Source organism: Colossoma macropomum, unplaced genomic scaffold (assembly GCF_904425465.1).
Source record: "Colossoma macropomum unplaced genomic scaffold, Colossoma_macropomum, whole genome shotgun sequence".
NCBI classification, from domain to species: domain Eukaryota; kingdom Metazoa; phylum Chordata; class Actinopteri; order Characiformes; family Serrasalmidae; genus Colossoma; species Colossoma macropomum.
In genome coordinates, this window is record NW_023494806.1 from 32,002,103 (window position 1) to 32,020,885 (window position 18,783).

The window sequence follows — 18,783 nt, forward strand, 5'->3', positions numbered from 1 at the left end:
TGGTTTAGAATTACTCAGCAATGCAGTCGGTCATCCTTGGATAAATAGGACACTACCTCCACCTATGGGTGATGTAGTGACTTACACCAAATAGCAAAAATAGCTTAAATCTGTTGCAGTGCTTGAATGTGGACCACCTGCACATGGCAATCTAGGACTGAGAAAGACTGAGAAAGCAGTTCATTGGACATCTGTCACTCACACAATGAACAGGTGGAACAGGCAGCTACAGAGACCACAAAGGAGTGTGTCTGTACGGACATTGAACAAAGCCATTTGAATGCTTTTATCGCTTTAGCATGTTCGGTGTGCACTTTAATACATTTGGGCGAAGCTCATGGCTTTCACCCCTCTGTCTTGCACACTAGATGGGAAGTAGAAACGTGTTGGTTTCCACCAATAAACAGATCCATGTTTAAGCTTGTTGTAACTGGCAATTGTGAACTGTTCACAAAACGCCTGCCAAGACAGAACAAAATTACTGAGGCAAATGGAAAAAAAATGTCAAAATGGTACTTTAATTCCTTCTGAACAGTTACTACAGTCAGCAAAACTAAAACTCCAGGTATAGTAGTGCTTAATTTACAACAAGGCTACATTATGCTCATAAAAATAAACAAACTGTCCTAAAATGAAAAACATGGCATTTTGGCCTTACAAAATTATTATTATATCACCACAGAATATAACACAATATTTAAAGTTAAATCTTGTATTAAAATTATTAATATTCATTCATATTAGAAGTTAAACCTTTTGAGTTATGTCGTTATAAAGTGCTGTATGTGAGATTGATATCGCCACATAATGTAACACATTGAAATATTAACAGTTAAACCATGTGAGTTATATTATAAAGTGCTGTCTTCTGTCCAGCAGTGTGTCAGAGCTCCTAGTTAATAGCTGTATGGCCTTGTTTGCTGAGGGTTCTGGAATAATTTCTATAGTTCTGGAAATGGGCACCACTCTTCTCCCAGCCACAAACACCTCAACAATGTTCCGATCATCACCTGCAAAAATGTCACAGACACAGGGGTTAGTGAATGATATGCATTTTAAATCCCATTGAAACAATGCATTTACTTGATCAAGTCAGTTAGGATATGTGCTTTATTCACATACAAGGTGATTTCAATATAATAACCAAGAGACAGCTATATTTCAGGTTTTAATTAGTTATTTCAGTGGGTCAAATGTTTACACCCTTTGTCAGTATTTGTTGGCATTGCCTTTTAATAGCTAAACCTGAATCAAATGCTTGGGGTAACCTTCCACAAGCTTCTCACAATACCAGAATTTTTGCTCATTCCTCTGACAGAACAGGTGTAACTCCATCAGGCTTGTGGACCACCTTGCTCAAAGACGCTTATTCAGTTTAGTCCACAGATTTTCTGTGGTATTCAGGTCAAGATTTTTAGATTTGCTTGCAATTGTTTATAAAGATGCTTGTGGTACCTTCAACTGCTTGGAAAATGATCCTAAGAAGGTACTGAACTTGTGGAGGTCCACAGTTTTTTTCTGAGGTCATGGCTGAGTTGCTTGGATTTCCCCGTGGCATAAAGGGCAAAAAGGCACTGGCTCTGAAGTTAGGCCCCTGAATACAGCCAGTGGTGCACTCCTAATTAATTCCTAATTATGACTGTTGGCTAATCAGAAGCTTCTGAAAGTCATTACGTCAATTTCTGGAATCGTCCAGACCATTTACTCAACTTGGCTCACTAGAAATTGGACATGGTGAATTAAAGCTGAATAAATTGATTGTTTTAAAATTGCCTCTACCTATAAGCAAAGAAGTTGCCCTAATTGACTTGTCAAAAGAAATGACAACATGAAATAACTGAGGTTGTTAAAAATGTAGTATTACAACTGAGCCAAAACAATAAATGTACTTTATTCTGATAGGAAAAACACATATTATTAACATTATTAACCAAGTTATTTAATTCGTTGCATGGATAGAAAGTAACCATGTACACTACATGGAAAGGGCAACAGTACAAATACATAGTATCCTACCCAGATTTAGAAATTTCTCCAAAATGACCTGAAAACAAAAAGAAAAACAGAATGAGCCATCAGTACTAGAGAAAGAAGTGTACTATTTTACATTATAATAGCTGTATATACATTTCTTGTTTGATATTTATTATAGCAAGTCAAAATGTAAAACTAATAATTTTACACACTAACGACTCAATTTTAATGAGTGCTTAACTCATGTCTCTAATTCATGTCTTATTGTGCACATAGTATTACTTGTACAAGATAAAATACACAATAAGGGTGTTATACAGCAACAATTATACAGCATAATACTTTATCCACACATTGGAGACCTTAAACAGGTTTGTGCCTGATGTTTATGAGTATAAGGTGTTAGCGTGACAGAACATTTACCATATGTAGACAAACTGAAAAAAGTGCTGTTTACACAAGTGACTATCAGAAAAGGATCAAACCTTGGGCCCCTGTCCAGGAAACACATCGACCGGGCCTCCAGGAATACACATGTTCACTCGCAGAGCATCAAAGTCCTTCCCTACTTCAAAGTTTCCTGTCTGATCATCCAATGAGAGTGCTGCAAGCACCAGGGAATCAATAAAAACCAGCAATTAGGTTTGCAAAATTGTGTTAGCAAAATATTTTTCCAGCTGGCTGTTTTGGAAACCTGAAGTACAGTCAATTGCTGATTCAGTGAAATACAGTCATGAAATTGTTTTGAAAATCTCACAGGAATTCAGGTATTTTAGCAGGCATTAAGTATAAAGTTAGGGTGTATAATTGGAGCTAAAGTCATATTAAAGAGGAGGTAGGGCCCCTACCCTCACTGCCCCCAAGCGTGGCTAACCGGAAGGCCTCTTCAAAGGTGAGAGTCTGAAGCTGAGCATCCTGCATAGTCAGGGCCTTGGAGGTGTCCATAGCTCGACGAAGAGCATCTAGTATGGAGGCGGAGTAGCCTCCTGCTACATCTGCCCGAAAGATAAAACACCATAAGGGAATATCAAGGCATCCCTGTTGAAGGGAAATCTCCCCCAGTTATTATTATTAGATTAACTATGCCGTATTTGTACATTAGGCCAATGGATAAAAGAACTACTAGAACTCACCTGTGCCCAAGCCCAACTTCACTTTGTGGTTTAGAACATTACGAACGTTAAGCATGCCACTGGCCAAGCTAGAGGGGGAGAGAGCATGAGAACGAACAGATAAAGTCTTTTCAAACTCAAACTTTAATATCAGTTAAAGATGGGCAGTATCATTTGTCACTGCAACACACACAACAAATGAGCCCTATAAATGTATACAGATGGTCATAGTAAGTGGTCTGTAACATCCCCGGTAATGTCGGGCTTTAACGCTGTCTGACAAATGTACATCATTTCATCGTTCTAAACCATGCAAGGCAGAATTCACTAAAATATTTTGTCATGTTAGTTGCAATATGTACAGTACTAACAGATCCAAACAATGTCTGTTGAGACTAAAGCGAATGCACATACGAGAGGTTGCTGTTTGGGCAGTGAGAGATTGCTGCTCCTCTCTCATGGAAAATCTTCAGTTCCTCGTCACTCAGGTAGCAACCATGAGCCATCACCGTCTGCCAGTCACAATCATCATTATCGTTAGAGCCCCAACATTAAGTTAAATACAAATTACACAACCAAATATCTTCCAAGAAACTTTACTGTAATTTTTGTGTTCATTTTAGTTTCACTTTTAAGTGGTCCATTAAGTTTTAGGTGTTATAAACTAAAACAGTCTGAAGACACACAGTATTCCATTTTCAGTAATACCACTGTGAAGGGTATTGAGGCATTGTAGAGATGTATGTGTGTTATGTAGCACTAGTTGGCAGTGTGGAGACACAGCTCTTCAGACAGACCGAAGGTAGGCAAATGATAATACCCAGTACTGACTACAAATCACATGACCCAAAACTTGAGATGGCCTCCTTTATCCTCCTGGGTGACAGGGGTGCAGAAGCCAGGAAACACCCTGGACAGGTCGCCAGTCCATCACAGGGCAGACACACAGACATACACATTCACACCTGGGGCAATTCAGCAACTCCAATTAACCTCACTGCATGTCTTTGGACCGTGGGAGGAAATTGGAGCACTTGGAAGAAACCCTCACAGACACAGGGAGCACATGCAAACTCCACACAGAAAGGACCCTGGTTGCCCCGCTTGTGAATTGAACGCAGGCCCTTCTTGCTTTGAGGCAACCGTACTACCCACTGCACCACCGTGCTTGTTTGTGTTCTTAAAGTTCTGAATTTTTTTCAAGCTTCACCAACAGCTACTGTCAAAAGGCTTCTTCACCTATTTGTGGCTCTAGTTCTGCTGACCTAAACAAAAATTAGAAGACATTTTTGAAGTCCCTACACTTCATTCAAAAATGACAGGAAAACGTTTTGTCTTTTAAATGAAATGATAGAAATGTTCATGCTTCATATGACAATGTACTTGAAATAACAAGGTGAAAAAGGTCACCTCTGATTTCAGGTTGACTTTGAGACATTATGTGCTTATTTCAGGGCAGTCCTAGAACAAACTGTCCACACATTCTGTTCTGCACATTCCACTGTCAGATGTGTATCATGCAACTGCAGTATGTTGGTGCTTGTCACAGGATGTGTGATCACAGGTAATGTTCAGACATTAGCCAGGACACCCATTGCATTTTATTGATAAAAGCACAAGCATGTTGCAACATACCCCTGACACATAACACCTTTGAACAGGATATAAGTTCACCTGAGTCAGATTTGAGTGTAGAGTCTCTGGGTTGCAAGTCCCAGTTGAGTCTCAAGTCTCCGGGGTGTGAGTGCAAGTCTAGTCTCAAATATTTATTTAAGAATTTTTATCTGAGACAGCTGTGGTTTCTTTAGCTAATATGCAGGGTTGAGATGTAAAGGATTGGAAAGTATTGCGAATAGATATTCAGGATACAGAAATTAAGTATTAATATTCAGTCCAATTACATTTTGAAAAGGCAGCATTCAGCATTTGGTTACCTTTTAAATGTTTAGGAGAAATACTTTTAGAATACTTACCCACTAAATTTAAAACATATACACCGTCTTTACTTACTAAACTTACATCTTACTAAAACATCGGGCTGTTGTGATAGCTAGCATACTTACAATCTAAACTACATACTAGCCAACTGTTGTTGGATTGTAACTATGCTAGCTAGCTAATGTAATAGCTAATCCAACTGAAGTTTAGGTTTTAACAGAATGTGATCTGTATCATAGTAAAACATCAGCTTAGATTAGCTGTTGTGCTAACTAGCATACTTACAATCCAAACTACACGCCAGCCCCAACTGTTTAAGTTGGCTAGTGTGTAGTTTGGATTGTAAGTATGCTAGCTGGCTAACATAATAGCTAATCCAAATGAATTTTTAGTAAGTTTAAAAGGAATGTGATTTGTATCTTACTAAAACGTCAGCTAGATTAGCTGTTGTGCTAGCTATCATACTTACATTCCAAACTACACACTAGCCAATTGGCTAGTATGTAGTTTAGATTGTAAGTATGCTAGCTAGCCAGTTGGCTAGTGTGTAGTTTGAATTGTATGATAGCTAGCACAACACACTAGCCAACTGGCTAGCTAGCATACTTACATTCCAAACTACATACTAGCCAGTTGGCTAGTGTGTAGTTTGGATTGTAAGTATGATAGCTAGCACAATGGCCAACTGGCTAGTATGTAGTTTGGATTGTAGGTATGTTAGCTAGCTCACGTAATAACTAATCCAGCTGAAGTTTTAGAAAGTTTAAAAGGAATGTGATTTGTATCATACTAAAACGTCAGCTAGATTAGCTGAAGTTTAAGTAAGTAAAAAGAAGTTGAAGTTAAGTAAAAAACAAAACATCACTACATGTGTTCTGCCCAACTCTGCAAGTATGCTAGCTAGCTAATGTAATAGCTAATCCAAATGAATTTAAAGTAAATTTTAAAGGAATGTGATCTGTATATTACTAAAATGTCAGCTAGATTAGCTGCTGTGCTAGCTAGCATACTTAAAATCCAAACTACATAGTAGCCATCTGTTTAAGTTGTTTTGCCTCTTTTCTCTTTCCTACACTCGTTTGCCCTGATGAAGCATGTGACTAACATGACTGACCCTATCTTTTTCTTGGCTATAATATAGTTCATCTTTCTCCTGAAAAGCATTTTTTGATTTTTTGTTGGCACCTTCCCCCATTTGTACAAAAAACTCACCATTTTACAATTTTGTCAGTGAATAAATTTCAAGCAGGTAAGAGAAACTGTCATGTTCCAACATTTCTCACCTTGTCTGTTAGCAGGTCATGTTTGAGGTAAACATCCGTGTATGATTTGCAGTCTGGAAAAAGTTGCCTTACCAACTTTACCTCCGCTTTGTTTTCACTGATGTGGCTCTGGAAATAAAAAAGGTTAAAAATGACAACACATTCTGGACCTTTATTTATTTTATGTTTGATTATGTAGGAGATGAGTCAAATGTGACTGTGACAGTCAATGTGACACCTAGTTCAACTCATAAAAGTCTTTTAGATCTGGGAAAACTCCTTACAGTGCAAAACACTGAACTGTGTGTTGGGGTATTCTATGGACTATGATCAGGAAACATGGCAGTAAAGGGAGGCATAAACACTCAGCACATCACAGTGGGTTTTATCACACATTCTTACTGATGTGCAGTTATGTTTAAAACCAGCGTTTAAAGGGTGTGGTTTTGTTTAGTACACTATAGTCCCAAGGGCAAAAGGGGTTTCATAACTAGCAGTAACTCGAATTCCAGACCTACCAAGCTGTTCCTTCACAAGCTTTTCAAGCTTTTGTTACACCAGCAATTACATTAATTACCTCAAGTGTAAAAACAGAAACACCTTTTTAAAAGGCATTGTTTTGTGGAAGTGGGGGGGGAGGTGGCACGGAGGCCCAGTGGGTAGTGCTGTCGCCTCACAGCAAGAATGGCTTGGGTTCGATTCCCAGCCGGGCGACCAGGGTCATTTCTGTGTGGAGTTTGCATGTTCTCCCCGTGTCTGCATGGGTTTCCTCCCACAGTCCAAAAATGTGCAGTCAGGCCAATTGGACATGCTAAAATGCCCCTAGGTCTGAATGTGTATATCTGTCTGCCCTGCGATGGACTGGCGACCTGTCCTGTGTATCCTGCCTTCTGCCCAATGACAGCTGGGATAGGCTCCAGCACCCCACCGTGACCCAGAAGGATGAGTGGTTTAGATGATGTGTGTGTGTGTGTTTTGTGGAATGAAAGTAATTTCATTGAAAGGTATATGGGGCTTACCTGAATGTGTAGGTCATTGTTTTTGGCAATCTTTCCCAGGGTGTGGAGCAGGGAGGAGGAACAGGACACCGCAAAGCGTGGGGTCACCACCGGCTTCACACGGGCATACTGTCATACATATACATACAATTAAAACAGGAAAAGTTATTAAACACACAAATGCCTTGGTTAAAAAATGTCATCACATGCTGCAATGTTTAAATGTGTACCAAGAATTCTTATGAACTCATTATGAGTGTATTGTAAGGTATCCTCAGTCTTTTTGGCTAGAACCTGACCATCTTAGAACCTCAACAACCAATAGCTTTGCCCTTGGGGTGGTCAATTCTTTTTTTTTTTATCACAGAGGTTAACAATAGACTTCTGAAATCATTCTTTAGTCAGCATAATGCCCATATTAGGAACTCCTAATGTTTAGGCTGGTTTTCTCTATGAGAAAAATGAATGGTGTTTTTCGAAAATCACTGCTGTTACATCCTGTGGTAAACAAAAACGTTCCAGAGCCAATATGTTTAGATTACCTGCTTAGATTTCCTGATATGGACATGATACAAACTACAGAATGATGCACAACTTCAGAGGTCAACTAAAAATAATTTCACATTTGCAGGACACATGTCAGAATTACAGTGGGTTTACAGTACAGTAAATGAAACTGAAACTAGGAATCTCTGAGTCATTGAGATGCTTAATCCTACATGGGTGCAGCAACGGTTGATAGTCTTAATGTTTGTTGTGATTATTCCTGTTTCTTTTAGTTTTGTTATGATATGTCTGCTATGATATAAGAGTCCAGTACTTTACCTTTTTCTTGAGTAGTTCACGTATGAATCTGTAAAGGCAAGGCAAGACATTTGAGCATTGATGGAAACATCACATGGTAGCTGTGATGATCTCACAAACTTAAACTAGCTGAAAAAGAACTATAACATCATATTTCTTATATTTTGTTATATCTCATTGCGTTCATGTTGTGTGAACATTTCATAATGAAAGAACTAATAGAAATCATCCATTTTAGAGATACATGGTTTCTCCAAATTATATGTGATTTTTTGAAGTATTCCAGTTATATGCAAAGTTTTAACACCCCTGGTCAGCAGATTTAGTTGATTTTATAAGTGAAAATAAGTTAACACATCCTCTATCCTCTATTTTGTGAAAATGTGAATTTTCTGAAGTAATATGTTACATTAACATGAGATATATCATAAATGATAGGTATGTTGCACATATATGTTCTACAGATTCATCTAAGGATTGCCAGAGCAGTCTAGAGATCCAGAATGCTTGCATGCCTCAGCGGGTGTAGTCTTGTTGCTTTTGCTTGAAAACGTTTCTTGCCATTGCAACAAACACTGGTCTACCATCTGTATTGTTTCTGTATAGTTAGAAGTATTTTTGTGGTTCCTTTTAGTTACTACATATAAATGAGAGAAGTCACATGCAGACACATAGAGCAAGTAACCCCATCTTTGACTCATTTAATTCCAGAATTCACTGGGATCATTGATCATACTGTTCGTTTTTTAACTATTCTTGGTAGTTCACAGACACTGACCATAACTTATTTAGTTCTAAGAAGCCAGATTGGGGCCTGAACTGTCCAGCCAGCACACAGTAACTGTCCCTTACTAAAACTAACCGTAGCGTCTCATCTTTGCATTCCTTCAGTGGCTCTTTGTAGTATGGCACCATACTGTTGCAGTCCATGCACACCTTCCCAACAAGCGCTCTCTGCCCAAAGGCATCTGCAAGATAAGAACCAAGAAAGGCATCAAGCCCAAATAATTGAAAACAATTTTTTTGCAATAAGGCTAAAATGCTAATAGTAAAAATTAAAGCACATTAATGGTGGCTAATTACAACATGATGGTGAATGCCTTTCATTTGCTGTTAGCCATTTTAGGAACCAGGGGTTGTGAGGTGTACAACACTAATTTAGCCTTTTAATTTACTATCCAAAACCACCAATGAATCTACATGTGACTTGTTATATATTTAATGTTGATGATGGTAAAATAGAGGGAATCACCCAATAACAACATTGGCATTTTACTGTAAAGCAAAATCATATCTATTTTATTCATCTATTCATTAAAAAAATGTCTAAAAATGTCTAAAACTTAAAAAAATCAAAACTTTCATAAAGATGATGTCTCAAACATCAGACAGCATAGTTGGTATCATTTTGTGAATAAGCATTCTGCAAGGTAGCTTTTAGGCTGGCTTTACACGGTGAAACTTTCATGCATCTAGTTGCATGTTGTGAGTTGCCTGCAACAGAATTTCCATGCAACTTGACAGTTACACGAAGCAATGCAATCAAAGTTGCATGCAACACACTAGTTAGGCAAAATTGCAGTTCGTAGTTTTTGACACTCTGTATCGTTCTCGCTAAAGTCATCCGCGAGGTGTAATTTATATATTTGTGGCATTTTTATCATCTTTGTGTCATTTTTCCAGCTGTCATTGCTGTTCTTTTGTTCTATATCTAAAGATTTGTCTTTTATTTATCTCTCTAAGGCTCTTATATTTGAGTTTTTATCTGTTGTGTGTATGTTAATTCTTTGAAAATAGATGTTCAGTCATTACGGGTATGGCCTACTTGATGTCTCGCTCGTTGTGTCCTAGAAGCACGACATGCTCATCATGGAATCCATTAGTCTCCTCTTATCTCTACATCTCAAGTGAATCTGAGCTCTGTGTAAAATTAGGCATCAAGAGAGGAGAAAATGAATCTAGCTACATAGATCATAATTACAGCAGGCTAAAGAAGAATGAAAGCAGGTGCAAGCAGCCATTTAAACACCTGTTAGCGTTAGCTGGCAGCCGGTTACTGAAACATTAGCTTTAAGAAACCCATTTGTTTGTTGCCACAGTTCAGGTAACTGACAAAATTAAACCTACCAACCTTACATAAAGTTAATAGGGAGGATCTCTTTTTCAGTTGCCCAATAAACCTTCTTCTGTTTTATGTTCTTGTCCAGTGATGCAGTGAAATGAGTCATTTGAAATCAGTTGACTTGATCACGTGATGCATTATCAGCGTTTTGATTGCTTGCAACTGTTGCGGTTTCAAGTGAATTGCAGGATGCTTGGCATTGTGCAACTCAAGTGCAATTTAGTTTCATGTAGGTTTCAAGCAACTAAAGTTGCATGAAGGCCTCACCATGTAAATCCAGGCTTAGAGGCATTAAGCTCTTCAGACGTCTCGTTCCTATCACCACCAATGTGAACCATTTTGACTTTTCATTGTGCAGCTCAAGTCAATTAGTTTCATTTAGGTTTCAAGCTACTAAAGTTGCAGGAAAGTTTCACCGTCTAAAGCCAGCTTTAGCGGTATTAAACGCTTCAGACGTCCAGTTCCTATCAACAACACTGTGGACAATTCAGAATCTAGCTTCTCTAGAATGGAGCATTTCCCAACAAACCACACTGATGCATTATGCAGACATTTTGAAAAATAAATGGAAGTCCATGTGCTTGTAAGTAATGGCTAAGGGTTACATCATTGCATGGACTTTAACATACATAACAGTTACAGCAAAGTAACTTGAATCATTCCCAGCCTAAAATCAATGACTAGATTTCTCTGGATTTTATCTGGACAGCAGTACAACCATTGGCCTTCTTATGTAACAAATCAAACATGAGCACATGCTCTTACTCTCCAGAGGGTTAAAGGTTAAAACATTTGTATGTTTGCCTTGAAGTTACCTGCAATTTGTCCAAGCAGGAGCGATGCGTCTGTGTGTATAGTGGCAAAGTAACACGCTGTTGTGGTTCCATTACGTAGAGTTCTTTTCTAAAACCATTAAAACAAAGACATTGTTCTCAGGTACCTACATACATCTATATTTGACAAATCTTTCATGATTTCTCCAAACAGACAACAATAAAAAGAACATAACTGTGCATGATTACCACAAAACAGCATCATTAACACCTAGTCAGATGTTCATGTGACACCTACATGTCATATACAAATACATTTCCTATCAAAACAGCTATTACTTATGAGTTAATCATATTTCAGCAGATATTTTTGAGGAGTTTATATATAAAATAATCCACTTGCATAAGGAAGGAGAAAGGCAAAGGAAAATGAATGAAAAAACAGGAATTTCCAAAACTGGAGTTCAAAGAAATGCAGACAGAAACAAAGAAGTTTCTGTTGTTACTTGGATGGTGAGAAGCAGAAAAAACAACCAACTTCTAAGACTAAACTTTGAAGATGTGGAAAAATGTTTCTGCAGATTTCTTTGAAAAACTGAAAGCAGTTCTCCTGAAAAGAATGGAAGTTGTAATAAAGGCAAAGGGTGGACACAGTAAATATAAAACAAATATGCATATATTTTATGTAGATCTTGAGGCTCCAGTGTAAGTTTTTATTAAATATGTTTTTTATACATGTTTATCTATTTTTCGTGATTAATAATGAATAACTTGTACTTATTGACCATTTTAGCTAGGAATGAAATAAAAGAAGAGTGGTCTCTGACTTTTGCACAGCTCTGTGCTTTTTCACATGAAGTGTTTCTATGATGAATCCCACTTAACGTCCACTAATAAAAACACCTACCTAGTACTTCCACTCAGTGGCCACTTTATTAGAAACACTTACATTATGTTTCCACTCACTGGTCATTTATTATAAACACCTAGCTTATAGCCCTTCTCCATCATGAACAATTCATCAGCTCCCCTCCACTTTAATCATTGGTCAGTTTCTTACCACAGGGCTGCTGATAAACAAATGTTGACCAGATGCTGAGATGGCAGTGGCATAGTGATATTGCAGGAGTTTTGACACACTTCATTGTTAGTGGTCCACCACCCAAAATATCCAGTCAAGAGCAACTCTGTGGTCAGAAAGTGACCAGTGATGAAGGGCTAGTGGATGCTTAATACAAATTGTGCATTAACAGACAGACTAGAAGTTTCTAACTGTTTCATCAACAAGGTAGAGCTACAAGATGGTGTTTCCAATCAAGTGGCAGTAAGTTCATTTTTATTTTACTTAAAAACACACTAAAATATGGTGTGTGTGTGTGTGTGTGTGTGTGTGTGTGTGTGTGTGTGCTGCTGCAAACTCAGTTTTGACTGAGTTCGCTTTTAATACTCTTTCAGCACACTCACAGTCATCAATTTCATGCCATCTAGGAAGGGGTCCGAAACACAACCCTCATTACAAAGTGTTCTTCCGCATGTTGACTGCATTTAGACACTTTAACCAGAGGGGTCTCTAAGTCCCCAATACGTACATAGTGTAGCTATAATTGCTTGAATTAACTTACTGTTGCTGTCGGAACAAAGCCTTATATCTCAGTTACTATGTAGGACAAGGGAAAATATACTTAATGGTAAATGATTTCATTTTGTACTGATTCTACTTGCCTATCAATCATGAACTTTTCCCAAAGTGCAATGGGCTGGCATTTTCGAATTATATTAAAAAAAGGTTGTGTTCTGACAGCAATATATTTATCAAATGTGTTTAATTTCCTGCTTAGTTATAATGCTATTGCAGCTTACCACAACTTTGGTGTAGACGTCCCTGGCAAAGTCCAGATCCTTGTAGCGTGACTCCACAGGGAAAGTGTACGTGTTGAGCCAGTCTAAGAGGGGCAGGTCGAGGGCAGTGCCTGAGTAACTGTACTGCGAAGCATGGATGTGTGTGTCAACCATTCCTGGCATGAGGAACTCACTGTAAAGAAATACCATATCATCAGTCAGACAGTAAAGGCATGGAGGGAAACTCCTCAGCATTCCAACATGTCAGATCATGAGATCTGTGTCTTTTGTTTCTACTGTATTATTCACTTGAGTTTGTAAAGACCTGTTCAGCCTGTTGCAAGTTTTGATTTCATTGTTCAACTGTTTACTGTGTCCCTCATATAGCTAAATAATGGTGGCATTACAAATCTTTACCCTTATAGAAGCAATCCATTTTCCACAATGAGCTCTTAAGCAAAGGGCAGATATGGCTGAAAGGTCTGTTCAGTGGAGAACTTGTCGGACCATCCCTTAGTGCAGAATTTCGTCTTTATCATGGCATTGCCATATTTCATACATCTCTACATCTTCTCGCTTCTCTAGAGAGCACATTCATTGAAGCGATATTCTTACCAGCAACTGGCTTTGAGGAGGTAAATCATCAAGGTTTTTGGAGCCTAGGAGTAAAACTGACGGTTTATGGTCTGTTTCTACAAGGAACAAGGAATTTGGAGAGTCGTTCACATGCCCAGGTAGTGGTAAGTGTCTTCTTTTCAATCTGGGTAAGTTTTTATTCTGAGATGCCGAGTGTTCTCAAGAAATATGTTACCGATGTCACCTGCTCCCTGCCAGTATGAGGATGCAACATCTGAAACAACCATTTTTGCTTTGGGGTTATATACAGCCAGCCCTGGTGGGGTGCTGAGCTAACTTTGGATTTCTTCAAATGCTTTCTGCTGGGCACATCCCCACATCCACACATTTTCTTTGCGCTTACATACCTCAGGGGTGGCTCAGGGGTGGCACGGGGGTGCTGTCTCCTCACAGCAAGAAGGGCCTGGGTTTGATTCCCCGGCCGGGCGACTAGGGTCCTCAGTCCAAACCACAGTCCGAAAACATGCGGCCAGGCTAACTGTAAATGTTAAATTGCCCCTAGGTGTGAATGTATGTGTCTGCCCAGTGACTGGTGACCTATCCAGGGTGTTTCCACCCAATGACTGCTGGGATAGGCTCCAGCACCCCCTGTGACCCAGAAGGATAAGCAGCTTAGATAATGTGTGTGTGATATACCTAGGAAATGCCTGATCTCACATTTCTTGGTTATGTCATGGCCAGAGGTGGGTAATCCAGGTCCAGAAAGTAAAAACTCTCCCCACCCACCCAGAGAGAGCGAGGCCAATTGTGCTCTCTCGGACTCCCGGCTATGGATGGCTGTAGCATCACCAGGGATCGAACTCGCGATCTCCTGATGATAGGGCCAACGCTTATACGGTTGCGCCACTCGGGAGCCCAAACTGTTGGGTTTTTGAGACCTCACACTTGTTCACTGTCACTCTTGCATCTTGAAGTCTAGTTAGTCTAGAAATAAAACCTCCAAAATAGTGCTATTAATGTGGTGAGGAGAGCAGACTTCTTGAAGAGAGGGATTTGCCAAAAGAGTCTCCATCTAGCATTGAGAACACCTTAACAGCCTGCATCTGTCCTAGTGTGTGTTCAAACACCTTTCTCTTTTCATGGAGTTATTCAGTTTTGTGAGGTCTACACAAATTCTTACAATTCTTATGCCAGCACACCAGTCTGTTAGCTATTCTACTTTCGAAATGACCCCCAGCAACTCCTTCCTGACCAGCTCTTGTTTCATCTTGGACAGGAAGGGAAGGGAGACTTGACTAGTTGTAGAATGATGAGAAAGGTGTGGCCTTTCACCTGCCAGTTTCTCCTGTCTGCTGTGAACTGGTTCTTTCCTGTCTCTATGGTACTCAGAAACATTACATAAAGCCTAGCTATTAAGCCCAGAGCTTGTATTACAAGGCAAACAAGTAAAGTGACTGCAGCCATGTCATCACATTTAGATTTGGAACCTCTCAATCCTATTTATCCATTTCGGCCAGTCCTCTGGTTTGCTGAAGTTAAACTTCGCTGGTGGGGGAACTTGAAACTGGTTCATTCTCTTCTATGCTTGCCTAGCTTTCACTAACTGTTAACTTGTTAAATGTGTGGCTTAGGTAGTCTATAACCTGCTGGCTAAATCTTGAGGCGGCAGCTCTTTCCACTAAGGAAATTTGACCCAACTGTTAGTGGCATTCACCAACAACTATTTCTGGCACCATGTTGTATTATGTTGTGTCTGGACATGAAGATGGGAACAAGCTTGCATGTAAAACAGGTTCAGCTTTTACATCTGCATGAACAATTCTGCCAAATGTGCATTCCTTGCAAAATTTGCATATATTTTCGTAGTGTAACTGCATATTACATCAGTCACCACCTTTTGTCCTGGTAATCTACCTTTCTACAGAGTCTAGTTTCTGGGTCAGATGCACTGTTGTTAGGTAAGCACATTATCCTGATGAAAGAGACCACTGCCATCAGGGAATACAACTGCCATGAAGGGATGTACCAGGTCCAGAACAAAGTTTAGGAAGGTAGCACATCAAATTGATGTCCACATGCATGCTTGGACCCAGGATTTCCCAGCAGAACATTGCCCAGAGCATCACACTCCCTCCACATGCTTGTCTTCTTTCCATACTGCATCCTGGTGCCATCACTTCCCCAGGTAAACAGTGCACATATATTCGGCTGTCCACATGAAGTAAAAGAAAACGGACTCATTGGACCAGATTGCCTTCCTTCATTGCTCCAGGGTCCAGTTCTGACACTCACGTGCCCATTACGGGCGCTTTTAAAGGTGGACAGGGGTTAGCATAGGCACTCATAGCATGGCCCCATACACAGCAGGGTGCAATGCACTGTGTGTTGTGACACATTAACCATCATTACAAAAATACTGTGGCTTGTTCCACAGTAGCCCTTCTGTCAGACAGGATAGCTTTCATTGACCTCGTAGATGGTGCCTTGGGTGCCCAACACCTTGTCGCTGGTTCGTAGTTTGTCCCTCCTCTGACTGTCAGTAACTACTCACCACTGCTGACCAAGAGCATCCCACAAGCCTTGCCATTTTTAGAGATTCTTTGACCCAGTTGCCTGGCCATAACGAACTGGGCCTTGTCAAAGTTGCTTAGGTCTTCACACCTGCCCACTTCCACCGCATCCAACATGTCAACTAAGAGAACCGTCTATTGTCTAATACCAGGCCTTGATGCGCACCATTGTTATGAGATAATCAATATTTTTCATGTCATCTGTGAGTGCTCATAATGTTCTGACTCATCAGTGAATGTGTTTTCTGTGATGTGTTGCAGACAGATTGAAGATACTCACTGCTGCTCGAGCTGTATAATATCAGAGGTTTGGAAGCCCCATGTCTGTGAGAGACTGTCCACATTCTGACCTTCCTCAATAAAGGCAATCTATCAAAGAGAGAAAGAACAAACAGCATTTACAATCATTGGAGACATGATGGATGATGTATTAATCATAACTACACGTCCTTACATGCACTAATACAGTCAATAGCAGGACAGCCAAAAAAATTTTACCTGAAGCTTTTCCCTGCAGTGGCCAAATAAGACTGTTTTGAAAAAACTATCTAAGCAAGTCCTAAAGTTCAAAGTCGCTTTACTGTTGGTCTACAGAGTTCACAGATTCTCACTATAGGCCATATCCCTACATTGGCAGCCATATAGTTGATGTAAAACCCACACATTTTCCCACCCATGTTTTAAAAAAGCCCACCTCCTGCGATAGACTTGGCTAGTAGTACTTTATATTCACAAAAGTCTGCCAATCTTAGTGCCTGAGTGGAATAAATTGTATCATAATACACTTTTCTCAGCATATCCTTGATATCATCAGTACTTCAAGAACACTGGCTGCAAGAATATAATAAGTCCTGTTTAATTGGATTTAGTGTGGTGTGGAAGCTCATTCCAGCTGGATAGTGGACAAAAAAATGACCTATGATATTTTCTGGTCAAATTACTGACTTAGTATCTTACAATAATGGACTCACCATGTTGAAGTAATGACTTAGTATCTCCTAATAATGATTTGCTATGTCAAAATAATGGCTTATTTTTAAGTCAATATTTTGGGAAAATTAGTAATTATTTTAAAATATTAAATCAATGTTTAAAAAAAAATCATTATTTTGAGATATTCAATATTTTGAGAAAATTAGTAATATTTCCAAAATATTAAGTAAATATTTTGTCGAAGTGAGTCATTATTAATGAGTTATTTTAAGACATTAAGACTAACACATTTCACAACAAAAAACTCTGAAAGACTTTTTATCTTAACCATTTAATGATGCTGAAATTTAGAAATCGGTAGAAATTGGTGGTTAATTTAATTTTCTTTAAGGGAAACCAGACCTTAAGACCTTTTTTTGGACAAGTACGGTTTTTGTACTGTATTTTCCGTCAGTAAAGTACATGAAACTGAGCAAAAGCATCTAAACAGCCTTTATTTTATTACATTGTGGTAAAAATAGAAGACAGCTGGAACTGACGGATGATACTGGTCGGAGACACCAGCATTAAAAATACGGACATTTTAGCCCATCACTGCCAGAAGATAAACCTCCACCATACGGAAATCTGATATATGACCATGCAGGCATATATATCATAACGGATCAGGCATATATTTCAAAATATATGTACTTTTATGTTGTGTACATGCACGTAAGTATATATATAAGACTTATATACATAATAGTTTAAATTTTAATTGTTACTCTGTTATCTGTTTTTATAATTGAAAGTGTCTGCCAACAATATTTTCATTTATTTCATGTTTTAATGAGTTTATTTCACACAGCTTACAATGTGCATGTTTTAGAGTGTGTATATATATATATATATATATATATATATATATATATATATATATATATACACACACACACACACCATCCATGTATGAATGTATTCTTTCATATGTTGTTAAATATATGTGTTGATATATGAAATAAATGTCCTATATTTGAAAATGTGCCAGTTTCAAATAAGTTGGCATATAAATATGGACATATAACACACTTCAAAAGATGGTTCTTCAAAGGCTCCTTCAACCATTAGTTCTATTTGATTAAATGGTTCTTTGCATGGTGAAACGGTTCTTCAGATTGTTTGAGAATGTGTTGTATATGATTCTATATAGAACATTTCTGAAAATGGTTCTATATAGCACCAAAAAGGATTCTGCTATTGTAACAACAGAATAACCCCTTTCAGTGTTATAGAACCTATAGATCCTTTTTTGAAAATGGTTCTGCACCAAAAAGGGCTTATAAAGGTAAAAATAGAAAAATACATTTTGATGCTACACAGAACCACGCAAAGAACCACTAAAGCATGAAATGATTCTATATAGAACTTCATTAACTGTGCGCGCGCACGGCTACTTTTTCTTTTTAATGCACGCGCGTTTGGTTTTCTCGCAGAAATAAGTGACCAGACGGGTCTTTACGCACCTTCCCCTCGGCGTCCACTCCCAGCACGAAGTCCTCCAGGATCTGGAGTGCCTCGTCCCGCGTGGAGTGCGCGAGCGTCCCCCGGTATACGGTACTCACCGGCATGACCGCGAGCTCAGCAGCCAGGTTCCTGTCTTCCCTTCTGAGCGAGTCAGGTGCGCCTCCCTGCCTGCCTTTATACCGCTGACTGACGCTGCAGAGGGAGGAGGTGCAGGGAGGAGGTGCAGGGAATCGCACTGAAGCTGACCACCTCCTCACAGCCCTGCTGAAAAACCCATAGAAGCCGTTGAGTGTTGGTTACTGATGGCTTTGTAATATAATTTGGCCTTTTTTATGGGTTAATATGACAATTTAAAGGCTCCTAATGGCTTAACGAG

General features: G+C 39.1%; 1 protein-coding gene across 3 annotated transcripts; it reads right to left on the minus strand.

The window, feature by feature from the left end:
- Positions 1-496: 496 nt before the first annotated feature.
- On the minus strand, positions 497-18,566 carry gda (guanine deaminase). 3 transcript variants are annotated; one of them, XM_036597977.1, is made up of 14 exons: positions 18,407-18,566; positions 16,249-16,337; positions 12,844-13,015; positions 11,026-11,113; positions 8,951-9,056; positions 8,110-8,137; positions 7,306-7,413; positions 6,308-6,415; positions 3,501-3,598; positions 3,108-3,175; positions 2,823-2,969; positions 2,460-2,578; positions 2,017-2,044; positions 497-1,010 (listed from the first exon to the last, which is right to left on the minus strand). In XM_036597977.1, the coding sequence occupies exons 1-14, from the start codon at positions 18,509-18,511 to the stop codon at positions 847-849; spliced, it is 1,428 nt and encodes a 475-aa protein (XP_036453870.1). In that variant the 5' UTR covers positions 18,512-18,566; the 3' UTR covers positions 497-846. The 3 variants fall into 3 exon arrangements, with proteins under 3 accessions (XP_036453870.1, XP_036453871.1, XP_036453872.1); XM_036597978.1 differs by having other exon boundaries at positions 18,506-18,545; XM_036597979.1 differs by lacking the exon at positions 6,308-6,415.
- Between the last annotated feature and the right edge of the window lie 217 nt (positions 18,567-18,783).